This window comes from Trichosurus vulpecula, chromosome 8 (genome assembly GCF_011100635.1).
Source record: "Trichosurus vulpecula isolate mTriVul1 chromosome 8, mTriVul1.pri, whole genome shotgun sequence".
Taxonomy (NCBI): Eukaryota; Metazoa; Chordata; class Mammalia; order Diprotodontia; family Phalangeridae; genus Trichosurus; species Trichosurus vulpecula.
Window position 1 is genome coordinate 122861970 of NC_050580.1, and position 22438 is coordinate 122884407.

Below are 22438 nucleotides of genomic sequence, written 5' to 3' on the forward strand. Positions count from 1 at the left end.
ACACTGCACGCCTGTCCTATGCCCCTGGGGCTAATCGAAGCATCTGCTGCTACACTGAGAGGATGATGTTGTCAGGCTATAGCATTGGAATAAGACCTCAGAAACTGGTGGTTGGCCATGTCTTAAATACATCAGCTTTCAATCTGGACCTCAAATCTGTGACTCAGAGGTAAGAGAAATTCAGACAGCACCGATGAACTTTGGGTTAGATCTTAGGTTAGAATGTGTGGCAAATTATATACCCCAACAGTTTCTGGAGTATGAGTACAAGGGCTCCATTTTGGGGGTCTAGAAGGTGAACATTCTGTGGTTTCATGAGATAATGAAAGAATATTTAACTTGCAGTGTTTTAGTGCTAAAATCTAGGAAACCAACAATCCTAAAACCCATTCCTGTAGCTGAGGAAAAATACTTAAAAGTGCTTGCTGCAAAGTAGTGTTCCTCTGAGCCTATGAAGTGTGCTGTTGAGGTCCCTGGGATTTTAGTGTAATGGTCAGAGCTCCCTGGGGTTTTCCCTTCAGTGAAGGGCCAACTTGATGCTGGGGAAGTGTGGTGAGGGAATAGACATTCATGACGTGTATGCACATATATAATTTTAAACTTCTATTTTTAAATTTATAAGCATTTTTTTAGCCCTCCCACTTTTTACTACTCCCAATATTAAAAAAAAAAATCTCTTGTAACAAATATGTGTAGTCAAGCAAAATAAATTCTGAGGAAATATATTTCCAGCATCTGATTTCACTGGAGGAGATACTCTATCCACCAAAGTAGATTAAAACCTCTCTCTACTTAAAAAGATTTTTAGGAGCTCCTAATGAAAATTCAACACCTGGTAGCCAAGTCTTTGGTAATGAGCCTCTTTGAATTTAACTACTCTGTTTCTCCAATAGATAAGTCTGTTGCTGATCACCTCCCTATTTAGTCTTTCCAATATGGTAGGATCTGCCAGAATTTGTACTCCATTGGCATAGCCTTCCAAAAACCTTCGATCATCTCAAGTGGCACAATGAAGCACTGAAGTAGGACTGAATAAGATGATGGTCTATTTTAAATGTCAGCCTGATACCAGCTGACCTCTCAACTTCCATTTTATTCTACCTTCTCTTTCCCAAGAATTATTCCTTTTAGCCTAGATAACTCTGGGCAGTTTGAACCACTGCCACAAAATCTTCCAACATCAGGGTTATTAGGCAGCAAACGTGCAGTCTTCTATTCTTACTGGTGAGACCTAAGGACCTGCAATGCTTTAGGTCTTTTTTTGCTTTTAGACTTTCTGCCTATGGGCCTGGCAAAAGGATCAACAAAGAACAATGGCATGTATAGTACTTGAGCCAACGTAAAACTGTGTGCTTATGAGCTCTGAAACCATGAGGTTGACTTCTTCACTTCTGTCCATTGGGCTGCTACTATACAACTCCCAGGTGGGCTTGGCCTACTGGACCTCTTCCTCAGGTACAATTTTCTTCTTGGCATCTCCCACCCTTATTAAAAATCACTACCCTAAAGTTTCAAAGTGAAGCAGGGCACGTGTTTCCTTCCCTTCTGAGGATGCTTTTCTTTTTTTTTTTTTTGAGAGTTTTTATTTTTAGTTTACAACACTTGGTTCTACATACTTTTGAGTTCCAGGTTTTCTTCCCCCAATCAGCACCTCCTTCCCCAAGACAGCATGGAATCCGATATATCTTCTATGTATAACACACTAGTCAAGTTGTGAAGAAAAATTATGACCAATGGAATGAATCATGAGAAAGACGAAACAGAACCAAAAAAACCCAAACAAACAAACCCAAAAACAAAAGAGAAAAAAAGGGAAAATAAAAGACGAGCATAAAGTGTGCCTCAATCTGCATTCAGACTCCATAGTTCTTTCTCTGGATGTAGATAGTATTCTCCATCGTGAGTCCTTTGGAGTTAGTTGTCTTTGCACCTTGTGTTACTGAGAAGAGCAAAGTCTACCAGGGTTAGTCGTCACAGAATCCATATATTTGTGGTTGTATATAATGTTCTTCTGGCTCTGCTTGAGGATGCTTTTCTATACATGGTTACTTACTGGGCAGGGTAACACCAACACTGCCCACTTCCTTGAATAGAGACCCTGAAACTATTCAATACTTCTCTCATTCCCTATAGCTCTGATCCATTATCCACACCTGTGCCAGGCTTCCCGGGACGAGAGTGGGCATTATTATCCAGGTTTCTTCTGTCCTCGGCTCACTGATCACCCAGAGGAAGGCTACTGCTGCCACCTCCGAGCCTCTCAAGGTTCCTGTTGTACCCAGGCAGAATTTGAGGCATTGAACCAGGTCAACTTGTCAGCATTGCCACCTCCACCCATCTTAAGGTAAGCCACCTACAAAGTCAGCCTAAAAAGCCAGCTTACTATGGTATTATCCATAGTCATACTGTCCTAGCACTGAATCAGCTTCTTAGGGACCCTCTTTCTAAGTTAAGGGCCCATCTTCTACACCAGTTGGAAGGAACCTCAAAGGCCATCTAGTCCAATCTGTACCTGAACAAGGACCTCTCTACAATGTTACCCACAAGTTCTGATCCACCCTCTCAGTGAGGTAGGCCCACAAGCTTCTAGGACTGTCCATTCCACTTTTGGATAGCTAATTGTTTTGGGGGGTTGTTTTTTTTTGGAGGCAATGGGAGTTAACACAGCTAGTAAGTGTTAAGTGTCTGAGGCCACAGCTGAACTCAGGTCCTTCTGACTCCTAGCTGTTTGCCACCTAGCTGTCCCTGGGTAACTAATTGTTAAGAAGTTTTTCCTTACATAGAACCTAAACATGTCTCTAAGAAGCTTATAAGCATTGTTCTTAGTTTCTGCCCCCTTTTGGTGGGGGGGGGGCAGAAAAAGAATGAATGAAAAAGAATCTATTAAGTGCTTAGTATTTGCCAATTATCTTGCTAAATGCTAGGGATATAACAAGAAAAAAAAAAGACAATCCTTGCTCTTGAGAAACTCATACTTTTAATTGCGGGAGACGACACAAAATCACAATTGACCAGCAGGACAGATTGAAAAGCCTGGAAGTAAGATTCAGTAGTACTGTAGATGGGAAAACCAGGTCAGATGAGTGTCTGAAGGGCATAGAGGGCTAAGGACATTAGGATGCATCAGGATGGAGAAAGAGTAAGACCAAGTGGTCCTCCATCTCACTGAAAGAAATAGTTAATTCCCATCCCAATTAAGCCTAGTGAGTAGTCAAGCAACCGGGGTTCGAGGGAAACCTCTTCTTTATTCCCCAAACTGAACTTGCCCAAGGTCACAAAGATGGTGACAGAGCTAGGTCCAATACCCACATTCCCTAACTTTCCGGCTATTGTCCCATGGCTTCATTCACGTTTTTAGAGTTCTAGAACCTTTGCATCTACGGCCAGTTCTCACTTATGGTGCCAAATCCTACCGTCATTTCCCTTGGAATTAAGTTTATTTGGGTCAAGCCTCTTCCACTGACTCCTGTTCTTGGGTGACTTATTCCCAGGAGCCCTGGAGTTTGTAGCAGTGAAAAAAAAAAAAAGGGTGCAATTTTCATCACTATCAGCCAGAGGTCTGACACATCAAATCTAAGATCCCGTGGTACTTTAGGAACTCTGAACTTCAGAAGAGAAAAGCCTAACCTAATATGGGAATGAAAACCTTGCCAATGATGTCAGTAATAGGAAGGCTTTGGAGAAAACACTCCTCCCAGCAGGAGTGAATCAGCCGAGCCCTCCTTAGAAACTCACAGGCTGCGGGCATCTTCGATCATTTAGTTCTAATACCCTCATTTTAAAGATAAGGAATCAAAGTGTACAGGACGTAAAGACCCGGGTAGGAGCCCCAGTTCCGCCATTTATCAGGCGTATGACCAGAGGGCCAGTCACTTGACCCGCCGCTCATCTGGCCTCGCCTAACGCAGAGTGGTAGGGGATCCCTAGGTAAGCTAAGTCTCGCTGCCGCTACGGCGGCCCTTAGGGCCCACATCCCAGCGCAAGGAGGGGCGAGGTCGCCACTCCCCTTTCCCTCTGTCTCGCTTCCCGCAGGGCCTCAGGCCCGCTCGTGGCGCTGTGCCTCTATAGCCTGCTCCTCGTGGCGCTCATGACGACGGACCTACTGCACTTCTGCTGGGACAGGGGCCGGGGCCGCCAGCTGCAGACGTCCGGCGGAGCCAGCAGTCAGAGAGGGCCTGGAGGACTCGGGAAAGACGAGGGGTAGGAGACACGCCGCGAGGTTTTGCAGCTCCAGCTTCGGACTCGTCTAGGTCGAGCGGGGTGGGGCCGAGACGGGCGACGTGCGCGCTCCGCGGCCTAAGGGTGGGGAAGAGGCGGAGCGAGGATTCCTGGCAGGCGGGGCGTCCTGCGCCTGCGCGCTGAGTGAGCTGGGCGGAGCCGCACCAAGAGGACTGCACGTGCGCGCCCCCAGGTCCGCAGGAAGGAGGGGCGAGGCGAGGAATCCGGACAGGCGCGGCTGCCTTCGCGCTGCGGGGGCCGAGCGGGGCGGGGCCGAGACGAGCTCTACGAGTCTAGGGGAGCGCGCACGCCCCTGCGTGCGCAGGGAGGAGGGGCGGGGCCAGGATTCCTGACAGATTCGGGCGAGTGTACTCACCTTCGCGCTTAGTGGGCGGAGCGGCGCGACGAGATGGAAGGCACGGAGGTGAGTGAAGGGGGCCCTTGGGTTTCCCCGGCTTTGCCCACCTCTTCCCCGCATCTAACTCGGCGGTCCTGATCATGATCGCCCAGCCCTCCCCGCCCCCCCCCGGCTGCCCAGCCTCCTCTCCCTCCCCAGGTGAGCTCGGCGGCGCAGCTGCGGGAGGAAGGCAATGAGCTCTTCAAGGGTGGGGACTACTCGGGAGCCCTGTCCTCCTACACGATGGCCCTGAGCCTCGCAGCCACCCCCCAGGAGCAGGCCGTCCTGCATCGGAACCGGGCCGCCTGCCACCTCAAGCTGGTGAGTGATCCATCAGGGTCACGGGGAGCTTAAGTCGAGGTAGTGAGTGCCTACTGTATACCGGGCACGGTGCTAAGCGCCCTGGGGGATGCAAAGAAAGGCAAGGGGGGGGAAAACGAGCTCTAGCTCTCGAGGAGCGCACCTTCTAATGGTGGAAACAACGCAGACGACTCCGTACCGACGAGATGCACGTAGGATAAACTAGAAATAACCTTAAAGGGAAGGCACTAAGATGAAGGAGAACCAGAAAAGCTTCTTGCAGCAGAGACTTGAAAGAAGCTCCTTGACTGCTCTGGATTTAATTGGGCTAGGTGAACTTTAAAGTCCCTTCAGGCTCTAAATTCTGTGATCCTACTCGCACTACGTAGGTTGGCAGTTGTTCAGGGAGGGGGCTGCCACCTCTGGATCTCCAGGAAGAAAAAATCAATTTGTGAATCGAACGAGTAAAATCCTAGAGCTGGTAAGGGTCTTGTAGAGTACGGAGTACGGGCCTTTCATTTTAAAGAGGAGGAAACTAAAGCCCAGACAAGTGAAAAAAATCTGACCAAGATCTCAGAGCTGAAACTAAAACTCAGCCGCCCTTGGTTGCCTGCCGATCTATGCTTTTCCTACCACACCATGCTACTTCTGACTTTGGGTTTGAGGGTCTCACCCTCAGATTTTGAGTGGTGGCCTAGAGACAATTATCTGGCTTTTTGCCCATCTCCAGGTCCAGTCAAGTCCATTCTTCATTTGTAATATCCAGAAATTGAGGCTCAGAAATTTGCTCTTACTGTAGATAGCACTATAACGGTTGTCTGGTCAAAGACAAGGTAGAAAATTATCTCTGGCTGTCCCTCCCAACATACCTCCAACACCCAGAGTTTAGGGCCCTGTTTTTTTTTTTTTCTTCTAAGTAATTGAAATTAGCTATGTCATTTTTCTCTCTTCTATAGGAAGATTATTCTGAAGCTGAAGCTGATGCGTCCAAAGGTAGGGGGAATTGGTGTTTACCATCAGGTTGTGGAATTTTTCGTAGGAAAGAGATTCATTGTTTCTGCTGGGGCATGGCGCTGGTCACAAGGTTTTCTCCTCTCCTAGGACCACACCTGTCTTCTCTCTTTCCCACTTCTGGGGGAAATTTCCTTTTCTGCAGCTACCTCACCTTTTCTGATGCTGAAGTGCCAACCCTGCATCAGTCCCCTTCTACTTCTGGCCCTTGAGATCTTTCCTTGATGCTCTTCTCTGGAGATGGTGACCTCATGAGTGCTGACACAACTCCTATTTGTGCTCAGCCATTGCAACTGATGGTGGGGATGTGAAAGCGCTTTTTCGACGGAGCCAAGCGCTGGAGAAACTGGGCCGCCTTGATCAGGCCATCCTTGACTTGCAGAGGTGCGTAAGCCTGGAACCCAAGAACAGAGTCTTCCAGGAGGCCCTACGGAGTCTAGGTGGCCACATTCAAGAGAAGGTACATAAATAAGTATAGATGGGAAATTGGCTGGAAGTGAAACATGGCAGGAAAGGATCTGGGGGTCTGAGTGAACCAGAAACTGAACATGAGTCACCAAGGTAGTTTTGAGTTTTTAAGTATGAAAAGGTATCTCATCATAATTACTTATATACTCATCTTATATCCTCTCCTGGATGGCAAACTGCAAGAGAACAAAGACTCATACAGCTTTGTAGGCCTTGCAATGCCAAATGCAGTCTTCCATGTATTTGATTCTCTATAATTTTCCAGTGAATCCTTGATTATTAGACTGACAGAATCATAATTTTAGAGTGGGAAGGAACATCCATCCAGTCTAGCCATACCTGAGAAGAATTCCATATATAACATATCTGACAAATGGACATCCAACTTATGCTTGAAGACTTTCAAGGAGAAGGTTCCTACCATCTCCTGAGACAGCCCATTCCACTTTTGGACAGGTCTGATTTTTAGGAAGTTTTTTCTGACAAGTATAAATTTGCCTCTTTTTGCAATTTTGACCCATTGCTCCTCATTCTGCTGTCAGAAGAAATCCATTTCCTCTTCCACATGACAGCCCTTCAGATAGTTGAAGACAGGTATCTTGTACAGCCACCCCTTCCTTCCCCCCAACCCAAATCTTCTCTTTAGGCTACACATCCCCAGTTCCTTTCTGTAGTATAGAATGAAGGCCTTTTAACTTCTTTATTGCCCTCATCTGGACTGATACACTCTAGTTTATTAATATTCATTTTAAACTGTAGCACCTATAACTGAAAACAGTACTCCACATTTTATGGTTTGGCAAGTTCAGAGTACTGAGAGACTCTTACCTCCTTATTCTGGTAAGATACCTCACTTAATGTTGCCGAAGTTCACATTAAATTTGGAGGCTGCCATATCACACTGCTGACTTATTTTGAGCTTCCATTACATCAAATCATCTGTACATTTATCTAACCATGCCTCCCCATGTTGTACTTATAAAGTTGATTTTTAACTTAATTGTAAGAATTTACATTCACCTTCATTGAATTACATCTCACTAGATTCAGTCCAATGCTCTACATCTCTTTGGATCCTGAATTTGTTATCCAGTGTGTTAATTATCCTGGCCAGCTTCGTGTCATATGTAAATCTGATGAACATGCTGTCTATACTTTTACTTAATATTTTTATTAATGTGTTGGCTAAAGTAGAACAGGGGCATACACATGTTCTCTGGGGCTCTCCACTGGAAACTTCTTGTCAAGTTGACATCAAATGATTGAAGGTAGCTTTTTGAGTTCTGAGTAGGGTAGGGATAGGGACTAGACTTATGATTTCATTGCTATAGGGAACCCTGTCTACTAATGCGAGTCACCACCTTCTCTGCAACTCACAGTTTTAGACAGTTGCCTAGAACACTGAGAGGTTTTGACTTGCCCAGGAACATACAGTCAGTATATGTCAGAAGTAAGTAATGAACTTGGACCTTGCTGTTTTTGAGACCAGCTCTTTATCCACTATGCAGTACTGCTTCACTAGCACATCTAGATTTGATTATGTTACCATCTAAACCACAGTTCTTCATTTTTTTCCACAAGAACAGTATGGAATGCTTATCATATAATGGCTAAAATCTAGATAAATCATATCTGTAGCATTCCTTTGTTCTGCCAGTTTAGTAACCCTGTTAAAAGGAAGTAAGGCTGGTCCAATGTGACTTGTCCTTGGTGAAGCTATGCTCGTTTCATCGTAATCACTGCTTTCTGTGTTAGATGTTCACAAATCATCTTATTAATGATCTGTTCCAAAATTTTCCCTGTATTAAAAGTTGAATTCACTAGTCTATGGATTACCAAAATTTTTATCTTCCCCTCTCTAGACCTGTGGTATTTCTCTCATTTTCCATGATCTCGTCAAATATTGCTGACAATGGCTCAGTTATCACATTTGTCACCATCCAAGTTGGTGGTTTATCGAGATTATCATCTCCTTGTTGCTGTTTTTGTTCTTTCATTTCCAATGCAAAGATCATGGCAGAAGGAAGGCTATAATAGGGGAGTACCCTAGGACTAGAGGTACTCTTACAGATGCAAATGAAAAAATAAGACAAAATAAATGACCAAAATTAAGGGAGTATTTTGTAGTAATATATCTATACCTGTACTCGTCTCTTTTTTTTTAGAGATCCAGGTTATAGGATTTCTTTCAGCACCCTTTATAAATACATACTGTAGGTAATGATAGTACTATTATTAGACTTTGCCACACATGGGTGTGGTTGCCAGAGAACTAAACAATAATCTTTCTGTTAATAACTCCCTACTTCAGCATCAATACAAGTAGCTACTGCGTTAGTAGGATGTGTGGGCTATAAGGAAAATGAGCCCCTTTAATGTCTGAGATGGTCTGTTAGGCAAACATTTTCTTGCCTAAGAACCAGTTTAACCTGGTTGCTATTCCTAGGGCTGGAGATGCTTAAGTAGGTAACCTATATCTGCTGCTTAAAGGCAGGGATTGAAGGATACTGTATTGGGGGAAGAAACAGGGGAAGTATTAGTTGCCTTCATCCAAGAACTCTGGAACAGTGATTTTCTTTGTGCCTTTTTGTTTTTCCAGGTTCGGTACATGTCCTCAACAGATGCTAAAGTGGATCATATGTTCCAGATTTTACTGGATCCAGAAGAGAAAGGCACTGAAAAAAAACAGAAGGTATAGACCTGGTGTAATCAATATTGGAATGAAACATTTCCAGTGCTCTTTTCATAGTAGGGTTCGCCCTGGGTATTTTTGACATCTGGCTGTTGGTTCTTAAGACATTTGGATAACTGGTAGCCTTACCTCTAACAGAGGTGTTATTTCTTGGGGTCTGTCCCTCTCCAATGTCTGGTTCTAGGTAAATTAGTTTACTGCCACATGTCTCTTTATGATCTAGTTTATCACAGCGGGTTGAGGGCAGAGATTATTACTGGCCTCTTGGTTTGAGTATCCTTTGGAGCTTTCCCAAAGGAGATAGTTGGGTTCCTTTTAAAATCCAAAATAGTAAATTGAAATTGTTTATCTCTACAGCTACTTTCATCCTCACTCACCTGATGCAAAAGGGGGCACAACAGGTAATTGTCAAGTATAGGCAGAGATAAGAGATACATAGAGAACAAGACCTGTGTCAGAAAGGCTGGAGATTTCAGGAAGTAGCTGTGGGGGACTGCCAGGAAGGTATCTTTTTGTTAATATCCTTGCCTTAGTTCAAGGGAGGATGCGACTTCCTGGTTGGTCTGTAGAGTTTGATGTCAATAGAGGCTACAACCTAGGTCTCCCAACTCATAATCCAGTACTTTATACTACACAATACTGCTTCTGGCTTGTGGTTATTTATAGGCTGGTTGGATCCCTTGACTAAATTTTGAACACTTTTTCTTTTTCCTTTGCTGTAGGCTTCTCAGAATCTTGTAGTACTAGCACGAGAAGATGCCGGGGCTGAAAGGATCTTCCAGAGTAATGGGGTCCAGCTCTTACAACGCCTTCTAGACACAGGAGAGACAGACCTGATGTTGGCAGCTCTACGCACGTTGGTTGGAATATGCTCTGAGCACCAGTCACGGGTAACTATGAAGAGATTATTGAAAACTGTAGGAGTAAGCTAACTACTTCACTTAATCAGACAGCTCTTCTGAATATTCACATAGCATTGAGGATGGAGATAGGTTGATGTATTCCCCAAAACAAGCCAGTAGGACAAGCTTGAGCTCTGTTCCCTTATCTCAGCTTCAAGTCCATTCTTGGCTAAGTTACAAGAGCTTGCCTTGCCCCCACTCCACCTTCTGTAGACTCATCCAGCACCAAAGTAGTAGACCTCTTGGGACTAGAGATTTCCCTGATCTAAATCGAGATCTCTAGGGCTGTTTTGGAATTTTGGTGATTGAGGTAAGAAGTAAGCTAGGCGTTTTTTGCCCTGGCATTCATCTGAATAGTTTTTTGCTAGGTCATGGCATAGCATTCCTGGGGAGAAATAAACTGAACCAAATGTTTGGGAACCAGGGAAGCCTGCATGGAGTAGAGTAGTAATGAACCATTATGGAACTGCCCCGAAATGTTTTGTTTGAGAAACTGTAGCTACAGGATAATCTGGATATTATTTTGGTAGCATTACACTCAGACCAGCTCTCCCACTTTGTTTTTCACTTAAAGCTGACCTTTTCCAGAGTTTCTTGACTTCTCGTAGCCTCTCATAGTAAGGACTATTTATAGGGATGGTTTTCAAGTTGACTTGTTTCTTCTGCTGCAGACAGTAGCAACCCTAAGTGTGCTGGGCACTCGTCGACTAGTAGCCATGCTTGGGGTCAAGAACCAGTCAGTGTCCCTTGCTACCTGCCACCTACTGCAGGTCATGTTTGATGCTCTCAAGGAAGGAGTAAAGAAGGGTTTCCGAGGGAAAGAAGGTGCTATCATTGTGGGTGAGTCAACCAGTTTTTATTTGGGCTTCCTTCCCGTGGTGCCTCATTGTTATGGATCATATAAAGAACGCACTGTACAGATATACTTATAGATGTGTCCTAATTATAACATATTGCTTTGGAGTCCGAAGCAACAAGAGAACTTGAGAATCGAATAAGAATGTTCTGGGAGGGATAAGAAGAAGAGGTCTGTCCAGATCTAAACAACAAGCATTCTACTCTATTAGTTCCCTTTCTCTACTTTCTTCTCTTTAACCCCTCCACTAGGTTGTTTGGTAAGCCTAGTATTCAGATTTTTTTGTCTTTGCAGATCCTTCCAGGGAACTGAAGTTATTGATCAGTAACCTTTTGGAGTTGCTGACTGAAGTGGGTGTCTCAGCCCAAGGGCGAGATAATGCCTTAACTCTCCTGATTAAAGTGGTTCCTCGGAAGTCACTTCGAGACCCCAACAATAGCCTCACTCTTTGGGTCATTGACCAAGGTAAGAGATTCAAATTTAGAGAAGACTCTTTGAGACTGTGTGTGTTCTCTGTCCTTTTACTTATGTTAAGTAAGCTTAGCTAATAATTCTTTCTTAATCCGTGTCTAACTAGGAGCTGGTTATTACTAGTAATAATAGTAACTTGAATTTATGGAATGATGTGTTTTTACTGAAAAAATTGCAACAATATACATTGCCTTCATCTTCAAATATATGCCATTCCTTATGATGAAGATTTTAAAAGGGGGTGGGGGAATGGAGGAAGTAGCACTGTTCAACAAAAGTAAGCAACTCTGACAGCGTGTGCAGTGTACCACACTTGTAGGCCCCCACCTCTGTGAAGAAGGAAGGAACATCTTTTGTTCACTTCTTTAGGACCAGACTTGGTCATCAAAATTACATAGCCTTTAGTTTCTTTTTTTAAAATTCTTTCCACTGACATTATATGTATTTATTTCCTGCTTCTTCTCTCTATATCAGTTAAAATGTTTTATTCTGCTTCTCTGAATTTTTCATATTCATCATTTCTTGTGGCACAGTGATATCCATCCCATCCATATACCACAATCGGTTAGCCATTCCCCAGTTGATGGGCATCTGATTTGTTTCTGGTTCTTTGCTACCACAAACAGTGCTACTATGCAATGACTACAACATTGTAAATGAAAGAACAGCAGTCCCCAAACTTAACACTGTATAATTTTAGTAACCCAGCTGGTCTATGAAGAGGGGAAAGGAAGTGTCCCTCCCTCCTTTCTTGGCAGAAGTTAGGAGATGGTGATGGTTGTAGAATGTGGCATGTGTTATCAGATTCAGTTGATGTGTTGGGTAGTTTGCTGAACTGCTTTGTGGGGTTTTTTTGTTCTTTGTTACCAGAGGTTAGTTTCCTGAGGAGAGGAGAGGGAAGGGTCAACCTTTCATACAGAAATGAAGGTGATGTAAAAACAAAAGATGTCAATAGTAGTTAAATTTTAAGAGCTGCTACGAATATTTTGTACTTTATTTAGTCAGGCAACAAGCATTTATTACAAGCTTACCATTTACCAGGCACTCTGCTAAGGGCTAGAAATATAAAGAAAAACAAATAAACAGCTCCAGCTCTCAAGGAACTTAATTCCAGAGGGAGAGACTACATATAAATGACTACGTACACACAAGGTATATACAAAGTAAGTGGAAAATAACCTGAGTAGCTGGGGGACCTGGGAAATGCCTTCTGCAGAAGGTAGAATTTTAGCTGAGTCTTGAAAGAAGCTTGGGAGACCGAGAGGCAGAGGTGAGGAGAGAGCATTCCAGGTGCCGAGGACAGCCAGTTCCAAGGCACAGAGGTAGGAGATGCAGTGTTGTGTTCAAGTAGGCCGGCACTGTTGGACCATAGAGTGTGTAGAAGGAAATAAAGTATAAGAAGAAGACTTAGGAAGGTAGAAAGCAGCTGAGTTATGGGGAACTTTAAAAAATCACGTTCAGTTGTATTAATGGAAGTCCTATTGCTGACTTTTCACTGTCCAGCTTTGCCAGAAATAGCGTCTCCGGTTCCTACCAGTATCTGTCTCCAGACCTGTGCAGCATTCCTTCCTGAATTGACATTTGTGCCTCTCCAGCTTTCTACATGGAAATCTGTTCCCCTTTACTTTATACAGTCAGCAATTTTATCTGAGTAAAAGTGTCTTTTCAGGTTTAAAAAAGATTCTGGAAGTGGGAGGTTCAGTTCAGGAATCTCCCGGAGACATTGCTGTGACCGAGAATAGCCGGATGAGTGCCTCCGTTCTCCTTAATAAGCTCTTTGATGATCTGAAGTGTGATGCAGAGAGGGAAAATTTTCACCGACTCTGCGAAAGTTACATCAAGTAAGAAAACGTCCACAAACTTCAGTTTCCAGTATTATGCAAAATAAAACAAAAAACCTAGTCCCCATAGCAAGAACCATCTTTGTTTTCAGCAAGTAGAGCAGCTTTGGAAAAGGATAGTGAGGTCTAGAAAATAAGCCAAGGTTCAGTTCCCTATCCCATTATAACTTCATGCTGGAGAAGTTCCTTCCCTGACTTCAAAAAGTAATGTTTATCTTTTATGTCTCAGTTTTATGTCTAAAGTGGATCGTCTTACTGACTTAAATTCTTAGACCACTTAAACCACAGCAGTGAGAGCCAAAATGATATGGTTCTTTCCCATTCTCATTTTCTCTTACTTTTACAGTTCAAATGTCCTATTACCTGGGGAGCCTCATAATGAATGAGTAACCAGGGAGGAATAACAAAATAGGAAGCTCTAGTGGAGGCATGACTATTGGATCTGTTTTTCCCAGGAGCTGGTTCGAGGGCCAAGGAATGGCTAGGAAGCTACGGGCTATTCAGACAGTCTCCTGCCTCCTGCAGGGCCCTTGTGAAGCTGGCAACCGGGCCCTGGAACTGAGCGGTGTCATGGAGAGTGTGATTGCCCTGTGTGCCTCAGAAAATGAGGCAGAACAGCTGGTAGCTGTGGAGGCGCTGATCTACGCAGCTGGAAAGGCCAAGCGTGCCTCATTTATCACTGCCAATGGTGTTTCCCTTCTTAAGGACCTCTACAAACGAAGTGAAAAGGACAGCATCCGAATTCGGGCCCTAGTGGTGAGACTGGACTCTGGGCCTGGAAACAAGAAGGACAGTCTTGATGAATCCTATTTTCACTTTCAATATTAAATACGTATTAACCGCATATCAATCGCTAGGGATACAGTGAAGTGTGAGATGTGGTTTTTGCCTTCAAGGGGTTGACAATCTAACTGGGGAAACATACCCATAAAAAAGATAACACTACAAAGGATTGCCTGCCAAATTAAGCCAAATGTCATTTAAAGGTCATCTCCAATCCCCTCTTTTTATGCACGAGGAAACAGTCTCAGAAAGGTGAAGTGGCCTGCCCAGGGCAACACAGTATGTGGCAAAGCTGGGATTTGAACCCAGGTTTTCTGACTCCCAATTCTTTCTACTGCCCCATGCTGCTTCTGAGGCAGAGCAGGAAGTCCTAAAGCAATAAAAAGGAGGGTTAAGTTAGGTTAGCCAGGAAGGTTTAATGATAGAGGTGATAATTCGAACTGGGTCTTGGTTAAATTAAGTCTTCAGCAGGAGCAGGTTTTGTGAGGAAAGTTATTTTCTCCAACACTAATATCTGGATATTTTTACTTTAGATATGTAGCATTAGTGTTGAGTAGGAGTTTTTAAACTTTCTTGTGTGATAAGTAGAACATAAAATAGGAAAATACAAAAGAAACCAACTATATAAAAAATAAAGACCCCCCCCCCGAAATCTCTCCATAGTTTCCTGGGCGGGGGAGTGGGGTGTCCATGTATCTTAGGTTAATAACCCTTAGTGTAATGGAAAGAATTCTGCGCTGAGTCACAAAGTCTGAATTCCCCCCATTAGAGTGACTTCATGCAGGTTGTTTCACTTCACAAAGAGCCTCAGTTTTATTGGTAAAATGAAGATAGCAAAACCTGCCTTGCTTCTCCCAGAGTTATTGTGAAGATAGAGTGAGATTGTATACATGAAAGTTCTTTGAAACTAAAGCTATCTATAACTGTAAAGAAGTATTATAAAACATTACACAGAGTCCATCAAAACTTGTATTTTCCTTTTTCTTCTAGGGACTCTGTAAGCTAGGATCAGCTGGAGGTACTGATTTTAGCATGAAGCAGTTTGCAGAAGGTTCCACCCTCAAACTGGCTAAGCAGTGTCGAAAGTAAGTTTGACATGATTATGGAATCCCAAATGTCATTGCCCACCCAATCCACCTTAGCTAAATAAATTCCATGGGAAGAAACACTAGGGATATGGTTGGGAGCCTTCTCTTAACTATTTTTCTTTGTTGAAGAATATAGAAGGGACAGTCTAATACTTAAAAAAAAATTTTTTTTAAACTTTTTCCAGCCTTCCGTTCAATGTATTTAGAGTTTCTGCTCCTCTAGAGCATTGGTGTACACAAACCAAATATGCTTGGGTTTTCCTCATTTATCTCACTGAAGTCTTTCTCCAGGTCTCATTTCGTTGATGGTCTCTTTCCCTGCTACTTCCAGGTGGCTGTGTAATGATGGAATTGATTCAAGCACCCGGCGCTGGGCCGTGGAGGGTCTTGCCTACTTGACTTTTGATGCAGATGTGAAAGAAGAGTTTGTGGAAGATGAGGCAGCTCTGAAGGCCATGTTCCAGCTCAGTAAGGTAACCTGGGGTTTGCAGTCTGGCAACTTTGAGGAGCTTCCATACCAGAACTTGCTCATTCTCTTTCTGGAATTACCCCAACCCACAACTCGCCCCCCTTCCTTCCCTTGCCTGGACTGAAACTAATGGAAGGATTGCATCATGTCTTTTCTAGCCAGGCTAACACTGTAGCTTTAGCTGCTATTTTTGGAACCTAGCAAATAGAAGCCATTCTCCTTAGTCTTAAGGTAGCTCTGTCCTGTTCAAGAATGAGGTGTACTTTTGGTGTCCATTGTATGCAACTCAAGAAATTTTAGAAGCTGGACTACCATTGATGAGGCTGGTAAACTACTGTTTACCCTTATAAAACCTGAGACCATTTTTGGCCTTTGGAAATAATACCTTAATGTTGTATTTGGGCAAAAAGAGCCACTAGAAGAAGATGGCCCATTCTTCCTAATCGAATCTTGGGTTAAGGAGTATACGTAGAAAAGAAATGAACCACTCAGATTTCTAAGGATAGAACCCTGTACCTGACCGTTGTGCCTTTTTTGGTGTTGTCTGAGACATGTCTCCTCTGAAACAGTATTTATGGTTCATCCCTGGGGATTTTCTCCAAAGGCAGGGCCAGTTGAATCCCTTTTCTGTTCTTTGCAGTTGGAGGACAGGTCAGTACTCTTTGCTGTGGCCTCAACATTAGTGAACTGTACCAATAGTTATGATTATGAGGAGCCTGACCCCCAGATGCTGGAGTTGGCCAACTATGCCAAACAACATGTACCTGAGCAGCACCCTAAGGTGAGCAGGGGTAAGTGAGAGGCACAGACGGGCACTTCTTTAAATCACAGGAGCATTGGGCTAGAAGGGACATGGTTCGCCTAACTCTAGGCAGTATTATTCCCAAATCATAGAATTTTAGAGTTGAAAAAGGATTTGAAAGATCTGGTTCAAACTTATCATCTTGCAGATTAGGTAACAGAGCCCTCAAAAAGTTAAGTTACCCTGAACAAATGAGCGTTTGCTGTTTTTAAAGCTTAACTAGGAAAGATTTCTCCATTTCGTTAATTTAATGTTTACCAATTCATTCTCACTAAGTTTTTTTCTTTTTAAGTGTCCTTAGTTCTGCTTTCTGCTGCATGTATTATTTAGCGATTGTGGTTTTACATTGGACTATAATTTTCCCCCAGGACAAACCAAGCTTTGTTCGATCACGAGTGAAGAAGTTGCTTACAGCTGGCGTGGTATCAGCTCTCACATGCATGGTGAAGAATGAAAACCCAGTTCTCACCAATTCCTGCCGAGAGCTTCTCTCCAGGTGCCCCGGGGACCCGAGGGTGTCTGTGGCAAGGGCCAGATGACCCATTCAGGGCTAACAGATGATTAGATGCTAGCTAGCAACTGCACAGATTGTTAGGACTTCCTTTCCTCACATAGAAAAGTCTTGCTTCGGGCAAATCCTATAGAAACTGGTCATTTATCTGTTTTCCTAGCATTGGAGCAGGTGCCTAGGCCAAGAAAGAACTTTGTTCCCTCACACTCTAAGCCATGACTAATTAGGTTTCTACCCACAGGGTCTTCCTAGCATTGGTAGAAGAAGCCGAAGACCGTGGGAGTGTTGTTGCTCAGGGAGGGGGCAAGGTAAGCTACCATTGGAGGTTATTCTTCTGCTCAACTAAGATCATTAGCTGTAAAAGTGACACCACATACCAGAGGCAAGGGCTTACAGAGCCAGAATTTTAGCAGTGAAAAGGAACTGTCTTAGATATAATCATGTCTAACTCTTAGTTTACAAATAAGGAAACTGAGGCCCAAATTATCGGGGTTTTTTGCCCAAGACCTTATGACTCTTAGAACATTTTGCAATATTACTTTTTCATGTTCAGAAACTCACTTCAACTCTATTCTGTATTAAACTATGTAACTTACTCTGAAAATCACAATGTACTTCTTGTTCTGGGAATTTTGCTTTGGCCTTAGGTCCAAAACAAGAAAGTCTTGATTGAAGAGCATAGATTTCAACAGTGAGCTTTCATTTGTTTGTATGTATATATATATTATATAGATCATATACATATATATTATTAAGATTATTTTGAATGTCATCACCAAATAAAATAAGCATTTCCAAGAGAGAATGCAACCTCTAATTTTTGCTAGTTTTCCTGAACAAAGATTGTACCCTTAAGCATCTTTAAAAAATCTCTACCAGTGATGATAAGAGGCACCAAAGGACAGTGTGAGCAAATTAATACAAACCCATCACCACTGTTAAAAAAACTTAAGTTTATTCTTTTACTGAAAGTGAGTTATTAATGTCCTCTAGCATATTACTGCATTTGGTATATACATTCAGTGTTCTGTATAGGAAGGAGCAATAGTTTTGGAGTCAGAACTAGGATCAGGTCCTGGCTCTGCCACTTAATGTGACATTGGGGAAATGACTTACCCTCTGTCAGTTTTCTCATCTTAAAATGAGGATATTTTAATGTGTTATTTCAAAAACCAAATGAGATAAACCCTTGAATGTAAACTATTTGTTGTTTTATAGCATATTTACATTAATACCTAAGAATATAACTTCGGTATTTTCCTAAGTTCTTTCATTTCAGTTCCTGATTTAAAGGTAAATTTGGGGGCGGCATATTGCTTTTCAGGCCTTACTGCCACTAGCTCTGGAGGGCACAGATATTGGGCAGACTAAAGCAGCACAGGCTCTTGCCAAGATCACCATCACCTCTAACCCTGAGATGACATTTCCTGGAGAACGGGTATGTTTTTTCTTCTCTCTCTGCCATGCTTAACGTCTTTCTCCTTCACTGCTAGACAGTGATTTTGTCTGTACTGGTTCTGTTTCTTAAAATGGGACCAAAATGGTGGCTTTGATCGTCTGTAGAGAGGGAATAGCATGGGGGACAATGTTGGAATGAGTGTAATGCACTTAACACTGTAACTCTACTTTATTGTTTCTCAGCAGGGACTCACTCAGGTTCTCTGAGTTTGGGAAGTAAGGGGAAAAGGTGGGTGCGAACAGCTCTAATGTGCCGGTGTTTGTGTTGCAGGTCTATGAGGTTGTCCGCCCCCTTGTCTCCCTGCTGCACCTCAACTGCTCAGGGCTTCAGAACTTTGAAGCCCTAATGGCTTTAACCAACCTGGCAGGGATCAGTGAGAGGCTTAGGTAAGATGAAGCCCCTATGTCCCTCGAACTCATAGCCAGCAAAGTGAGTTCCCTTCTCTTTCTAGCAGGGGCTACTGTCTCTTGTTCTCTAGCCTACTTAAATCCTGCTGGATTTTAGTGGGTGATGGTGAGCCTCTGTGGGAAAATGGAGATTTTCACTACCACTAAGGAAAATCTCTGGCCTGGGAGTATCAAGTTAAGTAGGGCAAGAGATGAATATATGTAGTCGGACCTTCAAATTGTTAGCCTCTGCTCCCACAGACAGAAGATCCTGAAGGAGAAGGCAGTGCCAATGATTGAAGGCTACATGTTTGAGGAGCATGAAATGATCCGCCGGGCAGCCACTGAGTGCATGTGTAATATGGCCATGAGCAAGGAGGTAAGAGGCTGAGGAGGAGGGGCAGGGTTCCGACATAGATTCCATATTTAGGGGGAGGCAAGAAGAAAGGGGCGCAAGTGTATTCTCATAATAAGAGCTGGAATTTATATTTAAGGTTTGCAAAAGGCTTTTTATATACCTTGTCTCTGATACTGAAAACACACCTCTGAGGTAGGCACTGCAGGCATTGTCACGCTTATTTTATAGATGAAGAAACTGGTGAAATGACTGGCCTAAGGTCATAGATAGTAGATGTCAGGCAAGGTTTGAATTCTCTAATGTTTGCTGACTCCAACTTGAATACTCTTTCTATTCTATCAAATATGTAAAATGCATATAAAATGCATATATATGCATAAATGCATATATATGCATAAATGCATATAAAATGCATATAATGCATTTTAAGAAGACAAGCTCTTTACACTACACCAGGCTGTTCTCTAAAGAACAGGTTATTCTTCACTGACCTCCCATTTTAGGTGCAAGATTTGTTTCTGGCTGAAGGTAATGACCGACTAAAGTTACTGGTGCTTTACAGTGGAGAAGAAGATGAGCTACTACGCCGGGCAGCATCAGGTGGACTTGCCATGCTGACCTCACTGCTACCCCCACTTTGTATTCGAATCACCCAAGTGGTGAGTGTCATCCTCATTTGTGTCAATAATACTCCTCTCTGTCTCAGTACTTTCCTTCTTTGTTAACTGGGGTGAGGCAGCAGTCTTAAGTGTTCAAATCATCATGTGGGTATAATTAGAACAAAGTTTATGCCATCCTTCCCCAGAATAGGTATAGGTCTACTATGTTGTATGAGTGGGTGGGCAATCCCACTTTGTATTGAATGAACCTGGCACATTCTGTCTCAGGCAGTGACCCTGTGACAAGGTCTTTTTTCTTTTTCCTAGACAACACATTGGTTAGAGATCATCCAAGCATTGCTTTTGAGTCCTAATGTTGAGCTCCGGCACCGTGGTGCTGTGGTGGTGCTGAACATGGTGGAGGCTTCAAGGGAAGTTGCAGTGAAACTAATGGAGAGTGAGGTGTTGGAGATCCTCTCTGTGCTTGCCAAGGGTGAGGCTGGACCAGTCACGAGGGCAGCAACTGCCTGTCTTGCAAAGGCAGTAGAGTATGGGCTTATCAAACCCAACAAGGAGGAATGAAGATCTGGGTTCACTTCCATTGCCTGGGCTGGGGCCTAGAGCCTCTTTAGCCCTTGTTCTTAACTTTATACATAGTTCTTCATGCACACAGTGCCTGTTGCTACAGAAGGAAAAAAGAATGTAGAAATAGCTGTGCCTGGCTGGACAGGCAGCTACATTTGTAGCATTTGGGACAAAAGGATAGGGGGCCTAGTTTCCTCCTCTGTCACAAGGCAGCTTTTTGGCTACAGCTCCATGGAGTATTTCCCCCGCAGGAGCCAATCAAATGTGGGCACCTGGGGAGGGCAGCAAGTGGACCATCACTAGTCCTGTGGATTCTTCAGCACTCTGAAAGGGATTTTAAGACTACTGTTCCTGTGTGAACTTCACCTGCTCCCAACACTATAATAAAATGTGTGAAATCTTCCACTTGTGACTGGTTTCTAGAAGAAGAAAGTGGCCTGATACCTGGAGCTGTACTGGAGGGATTCATGAGGAGTTTTATGTAAGAAAGTTAATAGGTGGATGTTATATGTTCAATCCATGGGTTAATTATCAAGAAATAGGCCAGGCAGGAAGGGACCAACAACCACAACTAGCCTGACTGATTTTTCCTGAGCTGACACTTTCTGCCCAAGTTTCTGTGGTTCTTTCCATGTTATGAATATGGCATGATCTAGCTACCACTGCCATCACATCTATCCTGACTAAGGTATGAAAAAAAATCCCCTTTTAATTCATCCAGGATGAGTTTAGTAGTTTTTTAATTGTTCCATTCACGTTAGTTTTAAATCTCCTTTTCTATGAACTTCTTGAAGATAGGGACTTATGTTTTGTATTCCCCCCACAATTTTAGCAGTCACCATGTGATGAGTTGTAAACAACAAATATTTAACACAGCTACTGCTTCTTCCTCTCATCTCTGCAGTGTCTTCTGTACCTCTAGTAATCTTTCTTCTGCCCCAGTCACCCTAGTCAAAATGTTCTCTAAAAAGTCACCAAAGACATTTCTTCTCTGCAGATACTGCAAAGTAGTTAATCTCATTTTAATGAATGGAAAGAGAAGAGGGCAGAGAGCAATAGTGTTTTATACACTAAAATGTATATGCATATATATATTTACACAACATAAATAGAATAAGTATTAGTCGTTAAAGTTAAATTCCTAAGACCGTGTAGGCCTACAAAGGGATCTTTTGATCAAGTCATTGATTTAAAATTTTTCTTGTCCAGTACAAACAAAAAGAACGTTAAAAAAAAAAAAACCCAAAACCTTGTAGTGAAGTCCAGGAAATATGAAGAAGTCAAAGCTGGGAGAGCATTGAAGATAGCAGAGTTGGAAGTCTCTGATAATTTTTACTGTTGGAAGAGAAATAAAAAGCAGATGAGGAAAGGAATGGGGGAAGCCCATTCCTAGAAAAGCCTAGAAATCCGGCAGGTCCGTAAATTGTCATCCTTGCCCCACCCTTTCAGCACAGCAGCTGCACTGGCGAGTCCGAGGGTAGTCTCTAAATGGGAAGCAGGGGGAATGAGGTCATGGAGCATATCTTAGTTACCTATACCAGCAAGAATCATGTAAAAACACAAGGTAAATTGCTTTGTGCTCAGATGCACAAAGCTAAGCCCTAGGGTATATTGAGCTGTAAGAGAAGGTATAAAAAGTTCCCCATGTCTAGAAGGCAGTTGTTAGTGAACAGGTAGTACCCAGGAAGGTAATAAGGGCGGAAGCCCTGGCACTTTAAGCTTCTCTCACAAGGACAAGACGTGTTTGTCATTCTCTGAAGCTGAGAATCCTATTGGGACCTGTTGACAAGCTAATCTAATGGCATGGAAGAAATTGGAAGCAAAAGGTAAAGACGGAGTAAGAAGTTAATGTATATGTAACTAAACCATAGTAACTAGAAAGAAACGTGGTTTCTCAGGATAAGGGCTGTGAGGAATAGCAGCAGCTATGCAACAGGGAATTCTGTTTCATGAATGTATCTGGCTTGAACCAGACCAAAGGAGCCGGCATGATGAGAACCCCTTGCTTATCAGTCATTAGTGAAAGGTCTAACGATAGGGACGGAAAAAATGTTTATCCCTTTGTTAGATGGAGTTCAAGGGTTTCAAAAGAATGGAAGGAGCCTGAGAGGCCATGGAGTTAAGCTCTTTCATTTATTATTCTAGCTTGATCCCTATTCCAGCTTTATATTTGGATTCTAATTTAGAGAGGCATAGGGCTGGGCCTGGAGTCAGAAAGACCTGAGTTCAAATCCTGCCTCAG

At 43.1% G+C, this 22438-nt stretch overlaps 1 protein-coding gene across 2 annotated transcripts; it reads left to right on the forward strand.

Moving 5' to 3' along the window:
* Positions 1-4542: 4542 nt before the first annotated feature.
* On the forward strand, positions 4543-20599 carry UNC45A (unc-45 myosin chaperone A). Of its 2 annotated transcripts, XM_036736344.1 has the most exons (20): positions 4543-4642; positions 4775-4936; positions 5872-5908; positions 6211-6386; positions 8994-9086; positions 9809-9976; positions 10660-10828; positions 11139-11309; positions 12985-13156; positions 13612-13912; positions 14930-15024; positions 15359-15500; positions 16137-16277; positions 16667-16794; positions 17051-17117; positions 18134-18247; positions 18539-18654; positions 18916-19033; positions 19516-19671; positions 19939-20599. In XM_036736344.1, the coding sequence occupies exons 1-20, from the start codon at positions 4628-4630 to the stop codon at positions 20191-20193; spliced, it is 2796 nt and encodes a 931-aa protein (XP_036592239.1). In that variant the 5' UTR covers positions 4543-4627; the 3' UTR covers positions 20194-20599. The 2 variants fall into 2 exon arrangements, with proteins under 2 accessions (XP_036592239.1, XP_036592240.1); XM_036736345.1 differs by lacking the exon at positions 19939-20599 and having other exon boundaries at positions 4555-4642; positions 19575-19665.
* Positions 20600-22438: the final 1839 nt, after the last annotated feature.

Bases quoted from the DNA above. Each gene is read 5' to 3' on its own strand.
- UNC45A (XM_036736344.1), top strand. The intron at 9,977-10,659 runs GTAACTATGAAG...CTTCTGCTGCAG, and splicing joins GCTCTGAGCACCAGTCACGG to ACAGTAGCAACCCTAAGTGT. The intron at 19,034-19,515 runs GTAAGAGGCTGA...CTCCCATTTTAG, and splicing joins ATATGGCCATGAGCAAGGAG to GTGCAAGATTTGTTTCTGGC.